The sequence below is a fragment of the Ochotona princeps genome, chromosome 8, assembly GCF_030435755.1.
Source record: "Ochotona princeps isolate mOchPri1 chromosome 8, mOchPri1.hap1, whole genome shotgun sequence".
Taxonomy (NCBI): domain Eukaryota; kingdom Metazoa; phylum Chordata; class Mammalia; order Lagomorpha; family Ochotonidae; genus Ochotona; species Ochotona princeps.
Window position 1 is genome coordinate 59,440,392 of NC_080839.1, and position 10,984 is coordinate 59,451,375.

At 43.7% G+C, this 10,984-nt stretch overlaps 1 protein-coding gene across 1 annotated transcript in view; it reads right to left on the reverse strand.

Annotated features, from left to right (window-relative positions):
* Window positions 1-10,388, reverse strand: part of YIPF4 (Yip1 domain family member 4) — a 29,580-nt gene extending 19,192 nt beyond the window's left edge. Inside the window, exon 1 of the mRNA XM_004582719.3 lies at window positions 10,092-10,388. Within this exon, the coding sequence (XP_004582776.1) occupies window positions 10,092-10,170 (79 nt within the window). The 5' untranslated portion in view covers window positions 10,171-10,388. The remainder of the gene's footprint in view (window positions 1-10,091) is intronic.
* Window positions 10,389-10,984: the final 596 nt, after the last annotated feature.

Consider the following 10,984-nt stretch of genomic DNA (forward strand, 5'->3'; position numbering starts at 1 on the left):
GTGAAGAACGACCCAAAGCCTTGAGTCCCTGCACCCATGAGGAGCTCCTGGTTCCTGGCATCGTATTAGCACAGCTTCGGCCTTTGTGGCCCCTTGGGGAGTGAATCATCAGACAAAAGATCTTCCACTCTGAACAGAAGAACAGTAAACTTCCTTCGGGACTAGGGAGAGCAGCTTTCTCTGGTCCTTGCCTGGTTCCGACTTTGGGTCCCCACCCTCTCTCGTAATGACCATCAGGATCGCTCCAGAAACCCCTCAAAACAAACAAACAAACAAAAAAAAACTAGAACAGATAGAGAACAACAAGGAAAGCTTAGAATCAGACAGGAAACGGTCAGCGGGGATGCACTTATAACTCACTGGGTGGGACACAAAGATTAGTTACTCCTCACTGGGGTATTGAAGATTTCTCTGCACACCCCTCCTAAAACTGTTCACCTAAACTGTTGACATATGTCTTGTTAGAGTTATAGAGTTAGACTACCCGAAAAACAGCCAGGTTCAGCAAAATCATGCTTCAACGCTATAAACTGCTAAATACTAAAATTAAAATAGACATGAGACAGCTGAATAGTAATCTATAGCCATTTTAAGGTGTATAAAACCCAGTTGTATATAAACTAATAATTGAAATGTCAATGTAGAAGTCACAGGATGTGGTTAAGAACTTGCATTCTTAACTACAAACTACTTAAAAAAGAAATTGAACAAGACCTCAAAAGATGGAGTAACATCCCATGCTCCTGGATAGGTAAAATCAATATCATTAAAATGTCTATACTGCCAAAAGCAATATATACATTCAACGCAATCCCAATCAAATTGCCCAAAACATTCTTCATGGAACTGGAAACAAAGATCCAAAGGTTCATCTGGAAGCACAAAAAACCACGGATAGCTAGAACCATCCTGAAGAACAGGAAGTTAGCAGGGGGAATCACAGTTCCGGACCTCTGGACATACTATAGGGCAGTGGTTATCAAAACAGCGTGGTACTGGCACAAAGACAGAGAGGAAGATCAATGGAGCAGAATAGAAACACCAGAAGGAAACCCACATAGATACAGCCAAATAATCTTTGACAAAAAGACAAACGACAATCCAGGCAAATGGGAAGGTCTGTTCAATAAACGCTGTTGGGACAACTGGTTAATAGCCTGCAGAAACAAAAAAATAGATCCACATCTCTCACCATACACTAAGATCAGATCTAAATGGATAACAGATCTAAACCTACATCCAGAAACCTTCAAACTTTTGGAAGAAAATGTTGGAAACACACTGGAACACTTAGGGGTAGGCCCTCACTTCCTAAAAAAGACTCCAAATGCAGTAGAAATCAAGACCAAAATAAACAATTGGGACCTCATCAAACTAAGAAGCTTCTGTACAGCTAGAGAAACAATCAACAAAGTAAAAAGGCAACCCACAGAATGGGAGAAGATCTTCGCACACGACATAGGTGATAGAGGGCTGATCTCCAGAATATACAAAGAGCTACAAAACAACCAAAATGTCAAAACAAACAAGCCACTCAAGAAATGGGCACGGGAAATGGGCAAACACTTCACAAAGGAACAAACCCAAATGGCAAATAAACATATGAAAAAATGCTCAAGTTCCCTGGCAATAAGGGAAATCCAAATTAAAACATCAATGAGGTACCACCTAACGCCAGTAAGACTGGCCCACATGAATAAAAGCACCAACAACACTTGTTGGCGAGGTTGCGGGGAAAAGGGATCCCTACTCCACTGCTGGTGGGGCTGCAGGCTGGTACAGCCTCTATGGAAATCAGTATGGAGAATATTCAAACAACTCAAATTCAACATACTGTATGATCCAGCAATAGCACTCCTAGGAATATATCCAGAACACTTGTTTTATGAGAAACCAACATGCACTCCTATGCTCATAGCAGCACAATCAGTAATTGCAAAAACATGGAAGCAACCAAAACGCCCATCAACAGAGGATTGGATAAGAAAGCTATGGTTCATCTACTCCATGGAATACTACTCAGCTATTAAAAAAAACAAAATGCAGTTCTTTGTGGCCAAATGGGCCAAACTGGAAACCATAATGCTAAGGGAAATGAGCCAATCCCAAAAGGTTAAATACCACATGTTTGCCTTAATTTAAGATGATATGATGTTATGTATAACATGTTATGTTTTGAATGTTATATGTTGTGTATAAACTAAAATTGAAGTATAGGTGAGGTGGTCACAGAAGGTGGCTGGGAACTCGCATTTACTTTTAACATATTGGTTACTCATTACTATGTCAATTAATTCCATAATGATGTAAATTTTTGCTGATGGTATGTTGGAGCTTTCAATTGACTGGGATGATACTCTGCTGGCTCTGTCTTCAGACCAGAGAGGGTATACCTAAGAAGCCGTTGAACTTGACTGGACAATAAGATGCTGGACTCTGTGTTTGGTATACGCTTGCAATGGGGGAATCTCAACTGAACTTGAGCTGTGGTTATGCAACAAGGTGGAGAAATCCACCATGGTGGGAGGGTTTGGGGAGGGGTGGGGAGAACCCAAGTATCTATGTAACTGTGTCACATAATACAATGTAATTAATGAAGTTAAATAATAAATAATTTAAAAAAAAAAGAACTTGCATTCTTTTTTTTTTCTCTTTTAACATACTGGTTACTCAATACCATGTCAATTATTCCATAACGTTATAAATTGCTACTGATGTAATGTCGGGGATTTTAATTGATCAGGATAATACTCTGGCCAGCTCTACCTTCAGGCCAGAGATGGTCTCCCCAAGAAACCGTTGAACTTATCTGGACAATAAGATGCTGGACTTTATGCTTGGTAGATGCTTGCAATGAAAGAATCTCAACTGAATTTGAACTGTGGTAATGCAACAAGGTGGAGGAATTCACCATGGGGTGGGGGGAGAAACCCAGTGACTATAAAACTGTGTCACATAATGCAATATAATCAATAATAAATAAATAAATAAATTTTTAAAAAAACAATGGAAAATAACAACAAAAAAGATCTTCCTCTCTGTCTCTTCTCTCTGTATATCTAACTTTGCAATAAAAATTAAAAATAAATATATAAAAATAAAAATAATATCTACTACTGAGAGGTCCTGCCTACCACTCACCCAGAAGCTCTCAGTCGCAGGGGACTTCAACAAGTTCACAAATGAAACCATAACTTTATTCTGATGAAAAGTGTTTTGAAAATTTATGCATTTTTCCCAATACATGTTTTCCATGAATTTTTGAAGATCCCTATATGAATGGATTTCAAATCTTTCATAACAAAACACATTTGTGTTTTAAATGCATTTCCACAAACTTCTTGAGGTAACTGTATAACTACGAAAACAACAACCCAACACTGATTTAAATAACAGTTCCTATTCTGATTTCACCTGACCCCCCCCACCCCGATGGATTGACACTGGGGCCCCCGGTTCCAGCTGTGGCCTCCACACAGCTCAGGCCTTCCTCCTCAGGCTTGTGAGGAATGAACCAGCAGCTGGGGAGCTCCAGTCACCTTTCTTTCCTAAATAAATATATTAAAAATAATTTTCTAAAGTTTTTTTTTTCACTTTTGAAACAGGGGACAAAAGCTTTTTAATTCACTGTATCCTGTATCACATTTCACTAGCATGCTATGTAAGTTACTTGTGTAACCTATCTAGGGATGCAGAAATAAAAAGCAGGGAAATTTTACAAAGGAAAGACTAAAGATTCCTCAGTTCACATTACTAACTTGCTTTTTATTCTTTTAATTTGAAAGAGAGACAGAGTATCTTTCCTCTGCTGGTTCACTTTTCAAATGTCAAGGCTGGTCTGGGCTGCAGCCAGGGACCCAGAGTCTCCTATGGCAGTGTGCAGGGCCCAAGCACTTGAACCCTCTGCTGCTGCTTTACCAGGTTTCTGGAACTGGCACCTGGATGAGACGCAGGTGTTCGCTTTACCTGCTGAGCTAGGACACTGGAGCAACTAAGCTGTTTTAGAAGTCATATTCTTTCCGGGAACGGAGGATTTTATGAGTAAGCTAAATGCTTTATCATAAAGACAGAGTAACAGAAAACCATGGAAAAGAAATCTTTCTGCTTTTGAAACACAATAGTTTAAAAAATAAGTGACATTAAACCTTTAAAGCCAACTGACAACCTGCTTCCCATCCAGTCCCCTGCTTGTGGCCTGGAAGAGCAGCCAAGGACGAACCAAAGCCTTGGGACCCTACACCCATGTGGGAGACCTGGAGGAAGCTCCTGGCTCCTGGCTTTGGACTGGCGCACAGCTCCAGCCTTTAAGGCCACTTAGCGAATGAATCAGTCAACAGAAGATTTTCCTCTGTCTCTCCTGTCTGTATATCTGCCTTTCCAATAAAAATAAATCTTTCAGAAACACAAACTGAATGCTTTAAAAAAAAAAGATCCAGGTGCAATGGTATGGGCATATCATAAAGCGCCCAGGTGGCTTTATTCAACAACAACAACAACAACAACAACAAACTAACAGACAAAATCAGATTTGTCTTTTGGAAACATACGCTTAGCTGCTGCCCTATGGTTTAAGGAGACACAGTGGGACAGGGAATTCGGTCAGGAACCTGTGGTTGAGAACAGACAAGAAATTGTAGGGCAGAAAATTTGAACCAAGGCACTGTCAAAAAAGAAACAAAAAGAGATTAATTTTACAGTTATTCAGAGCTATTATGAAATAATTTTGTGACCAGTAGGAGAAAGCGGTGAGGAGACAAGGCTCCAGCCTTGGCAAGGGGGTCTGCCCCCCCAATACTAGGGTGTCACACGCACCCGAGCACCTTCCTCAGGCTCAACATTGAGTAACTCCTCAACAGATCCGACAGTTCACTTACATTGTTTAAAGATTTCTTTTATCTGAAAAGCAGAGTTAGAAACAGAGAGAGAGAGCGAGCGAGCAATTTTCCATCCACGATTCACCCCTAAATGGTCTGGGCTAAGCCAGTCCAAAACCAAGCCCCTGGAAATTCATCTGCACCTCCCATGTGGGTAGCAAGGGTGCAATTTCTTGGGCTATCTTCAACTGCTTTGCCTGATACATTAGCAGGAATGTGGCTCAGAAGTGGAGCTGCCAGTACCACTGAAGCAGCTTAACATGCAGCACCACCACTCAGCCCCAATTACACGTTTATCATGCCTAAGAACGATACAAGGATATGAGATATTATAAAGAGTTATATCCAAATGATAGGATATTATTGAGTCACAAAAAAATAACAGCTTAGTGATCCATATTGCAATCTTACAGACAGTATGCTAAGTGAAGGAAGCCAAATCCCAAAGGCCACAAATTATATTATCCAATTTTTAGGAGCAATCTCCCAAAAACCTATAGAGGCAAAGGTTAATCAATGTGTTCCAGGTACTGGGAGAATGGAGAAAGGAAAAGTGACTACAAACCAAGGGAAAATGTCCTAGAATTAGACAGTGGTTACGGGTGACCAACCCTGCACACCTACTAAAACCCATGGAATCGTATGCTTTTAGCAGTTAAGTTCATGGGGGCTGGGACTGTGGCATAGTAGGCTAGGCTTCTGCTGCTCCACTACTGGTCCAGCTCCCTACTTAAGGCCTGGGAAAGTAGTAGAGGATGGCTCAAGCCCTTGGGTCCCTGCACTCACAAGGGAGACTCAGAAGCTCCTGGCTTTGGATTGGCTCAGCTCTAGCCACTGTGACCACTTGGGGAGTGATCCAATCAATGAAAGATCTCTGTCTTTCTGTCAATGTACCTTCTGGATAAAAATAAATAAAATCTTAACAAAATGAAATCCATGGTATGTGAACTGAATTCCAATTACAAAACAAAACAAGACAAAAACCTGACCTAAGTTGTAATAGGAAGCCCTACAAATGGAAAAAACAATGATTTTTGCTGCTGGATCACAGATGCTAAAGTACTAAAGAGGTCTGCTCAATGAGAGGTAGTGAAGAAGGCTATGCAAGGCTAGAATCTGAATTAGACTAGAAAGATTAAGTGGATCAGCAGAGAGAGCTAGGAAAAAACAGAGCAGGGACAAAGGCACGGAGGTCCAAGGCCTATGACAGACAGGTTGAGACCACCATAAAAAAATTTTTTTGTTTGTTTTATTTGAAAGGCAGATTTCACAGAAAAAGGAGTGATAGACAGGTCTTCCATCTGCTTCTCTCCCCAAGAAGGCCAAAAACACCAGCACTAGGCCATGTCGAAGCCAGGAGCTTCCTCCAGGTCTCCCATGAGTGACAGGGTCCAAAGACATGTGTCTTCTTCTGCTGTTCTTCCCAGGTCATTAGCAGGAAGCTGGATCAGAAGTGGAGCAACTGAGCCTGAAACTGGTGTATATGAGGTGCCAGGTGGAGGATTAATCAGCTTGCAACACCACCACCTGGCCCTTAGGACAAATTTTTTTTTAAAGATGCATTTATTTTTATGGAAAATCAGATTTACAGAGACAAGGAGAGACAGAGACAGAAAGATCTTCCACCTGCTTGTTCACTCCCCAAGTGGCCACAAGGGCCAGAGCTGAGCTGCACCGAGCTGAGCTGTGCGTCATGCCTTCGCCTGCAGTGCCATAATCCTATATGGGAACCAGTCCATGTACAGCTGCTCCACTTCTGATTCATCCTCCTGCTTGCGGCCTGGAGAGCAGCAGAGGATGGCCAAAGTGTCTGGGGTCTTGCAGAAGCACTCCTGGCTCCTGGCTGCACATCAGCTCCACTTTGGCTTTTGTGCCTACATGGGGAGTCAACCAGGGCATGAAAGATCTCCCCCCTCTCTCTGTCTTTCCTTCTCTCTATAATTCTGTTTTTCAAATAAAAATGAAATAAACCTTAAAAATGAGAAAACACTACCATAGTGCCAGGAAGGCCTTAGCTGTATCGTGTAAATACGACCCATTAGTGTTGCAGGTCTGATTAGAGTTTCAGAAGGAGGGAAGAATGACAGGCATTCAGTCTACTGGTTCAAATGCCACTTGGGGTACCTACATCACATATGGGAACATGCAGAGTCCTGGCTCCAACCTAATTTCAGCTTCCTGACAATGCACATGCTAGGGAGCACCAGGTAATGGATTTTCACAGGCGAGTCCTGATACCCCAGTGGGAGACCCAGACTGAGCCCCCAGCTGCCGGCCTCAACCTGGCCCCAACATAGCTCTTGCAGGCAGTTAGAGTGAACCAGGGACTGAGAAAACAGAAACAAAAACAAAACACCAGGGGTCTGTTAACACCACATCATTACCTACATAAAAGGAGCACCTCATTCTGCCAGCGAGAGTGTTAAGTGTTCTACATTTGCAGTAATATTTGGACACTTAAGTATAATCACTGCCTATCCAAGAAACTGAGGTTCAGAGAGGGTGAGTAACTTGTCCTAAATCATCCAAATGACAATTTGCAAAGCCAACATACAATCCCAGGACTTTTCCATACTGAAGATATACTGTTCAATCAATAAGAAAAGAGGCATTCTCATATAAAAAGGAAAAAACTCCTCGGGAGAAACTAGTTCTTAATTCCAGACCCATCATATAGAAGCTACTGAAACTCTCTAAGCAAATGTCTTTATAAACTATGGAATAAAGCATGTCAGGGCTCCTATAACGATCAAAGAGTGGAATACTTTCAACGCTCTGTAAATCTAAACTATACCAACATACAGGAGAGATTTTACACACACACACACACACACACACACCCTCGGGACTTGAAGTTCATGGAAAAATGCAACCAAGGTAAACCTGCTTTGGTGCAAAAATTTTTTTTTAAATCAAGGCAGTTTTTTCACAATATGAACTTTACTTGAAGTTTCTAAAGTTCCCTCACATATCCTTAGATACAACAAAGTTTAATATTGATGAAACACAGAAAAGCTTGAACAAACTGACATTTTTACTTGTTACAAGCTTCTTGGTTAACCCATTTCCTAGTCACATTATTTTGTCAGATTTCTTTTTTTATTATGATTTATTTATTTTTATTGGAAAGTCAGATATACAGAGAGGAGAGGTAGAGAGACGGAGAGAAAGATCTTCCGTCCACTGATTCACTTTCCAGGTGGCCACAACAACCAGAGCTGAACTGATCCAAAGCCAGAAACCAGGAGCTTTTTCTGGGTCTCCCATGCGGGTGCAGGATTCCAAGCTTTGGGCTGTTCTTGACTGCTTTCCCATGCCACATTCAGGGAGCTGGATGGGAAGTGGAACGGCTGGGACACAGATTGGTGTGCTCATATGGGATCCCAAGGCGTGCTAGGCAAGGATTTTTTCCAGGTGGGAGACCTGGAAAAATCTCCTGGTTCCTGGATTTGGATTGGCGTAGCACCGGCAGTTATGGTCACTTGGGGAGTGAATCATCGGACATAGGATCTTCCTGTCTGTCTCTCATCCTCTCTGTATATCTGACTTGGCAATAAAAATTAAATAAATATATTTTTTTAAATGCCTGAGGGATCACAGCCATGATATAGTAGGTTAAATCTCTGTGGTGCCAGTATCCCATATAGGAGCCAGTTCATGTCCTGGCTGTTCCACTTCTGTTCCAGCTCCCTGCTAACGTGGCTGGGAAAGCAGCGGAAGACAACCCAAGTGCCTGGGCTCCTGCACCCATGCAGGTGACACGGACAAGTCTCCTGGCGACCGGCCGGCCCAGTCTGGCCTTTGAGGCCATTTGGGGAGCAAGCCAGCTCATGGACACCTCTAGTTCCTTCTCTTTCTGCAAATCAGCCTTTCAAATATAAAATAAAAATATTTGGAAAATTAAAATTTATATTCCCCCCTAAGCAACAGGTTTTCAAACGTAGATAACTATAAGTATTCTGGGTTGTTATATTTCAGGTTAAAAGAAGCATATGACCTATGTGCCATTTAGTAATTTTTTCTTTTAAATTATAGGCATCAATATTTTTGAAAATAATACTACTCAGTCACTGACAGAAAAAAAAGGACAAAGAAAATATGTAATGCACAATGACACACTATTTATTTAAATCTAAGTTCTTCTCCAAACAGTTACTTTTTTGTGAACTTTTTTTTTTCCTATCAGGTAGGTAAGTCTGGTCATTACAAAGTAACTAGTCAGTAAAGCCTAACAAAAGTAAAGGTGAGGGCCGGGCAACCCTATGGCTGGGCACCGACGCCCCATATGGGAGTGCCCGAGGTGGATTCCTGGCCCCAACTCCTGATGTGTGGACCCTGGAAGAAATCCAGGATGGCTCCCCTCCTCGGTCCGCCACCCCTGCACGAGGTGCGGACTCAACTCCAGCTTCCAGCTTTGGGCTGGCCAGGCCCCAAGCCCCGGGCTTTGGGAGTTAAACCAGAGGCCTGCTTCTTCAAACGAACAGAAAAAAATAAAGGAAAATCTGAGAATGGAAGATTCAGATTACAAGATGTAAAAGAACCAACGAAAAAACATTTTCCTGCGCTGCAGAAAAACCTCTCCAGTAATTGTTTCCACAAAATAGTACCATCCAACTCCGCCCCTCCGCCCCTCCTCCCCTCCGCCAAAACAATAAAAATCTGCACACGCTGGTACGGACATCCAGCTGAACCTTGGAAAGTTTCAGAAGTTATCTGGATTCCTTTTCTCTAAACACTGAGGTCAGACAATACAAAATGCAAGGAAAACTAGGACCCAGGCAAGATAACAAAGCTAGTAAGAGAAGCAAGGACTCTGCGCCGTCAGGGCCGAGTGGGCCGTGAAGAACCAAATTCCAGCTCCTGCCCCCTCCAAAAGTTATCTCTGGCTGTCAGCGAAGCACGGCCCACCTTCCTTGTTTTCATTCGGTGACACCTTTCCTGGCCAACCTAAACATCCCTCCTCTAACCGCGCGCAATTCCAGAAATTAAAACATAAAAAGAGTTCTGTGAAGGCACCTGCGATGAATACGCAACCCAGAAAACCGTGGCAGCAAAGGGCTGGAGTAGGAGGGAGCTAAGGACCGACTACGAAACTGGATGCTCTCTAGGACCTGCCCTGGGGCCCGTCGGGGCGGCAGGGAAGGCCCGGCCGGCGCCCAGAGCCGGTGTCCACCCCCGGCCACCACTGCCCGCCGCGCGGCGGCCCGGCCTCCTCACCTTCCGCGTCTGCAGAGGAGACGAAGGTGAAGTCCCCGTTCGTGGGGGCGTACGCGGGGGGCGGGCCCGGCGGCTGCATCTCGCGGGCCCCTCCGAGGCGCTCGCGGCGCGCACCCACACACCGGCCTCGCCCGCGGCCTAGAGCCGGGAGCTACGGGGCGGCCACCAGGCTGAACGCGAGCGCAGCGGGCCGCAGAGCTGACCGCAGGCCGGCCCCACCACTCGAGTCCTCCCGGTGCCGACTGCCCAGGCCCCACGGCGTCGGCGCCCTGACAGCACCATCACAGTGACAGCGCCGCGTGGATTGGCTATTTGTAATGTGCGCGCCCATTGGCTCCCGAGGAAAGGTTCTGATTGGCCTTCTTGTTGTTGACTCCGGAAGTCTCCCCGGGCAGGAAGTGCACTCAGTCACCGGTCTCCTTGTTGACTGTTTTTGTTCATTTTTGATGCCTGTCTCTTACAGCTTTAGTTTCCCTGCTTCTTTCGTTTGTGTTAACTGAGTAGGTTAAAGAGGTTTAGAAGTACATGGGCTGCTAGAGTTCAGCCCTCTCTCCCCCGTGTAGATTCCCAAATTCCGTTGTCATTTAGTAATTACTTAATTGTATGGGATCGTCACTAATCCTTACCTTCCAAACCTGGGAAACAATAGGTGCTACACTGAAGAAAAAATAGTAAGAAAGCAAGAGCTATAGACTAGCATTGTCTTGTAGGCATTACTCCTTTGTGAGGGACACAAGTGAGCCCAGAGAAGCATAGGACACAGAATCCCCACAGGTCATTGGTTTGGAATCAGGTGGTTCTTTTTGCTGGGGCCTATCAATACATTTACCAAAGTCTGCAAAGTCCCCACAGTTTTTAAATGTTTAAATATGTTTACATTTTAATAAACTATA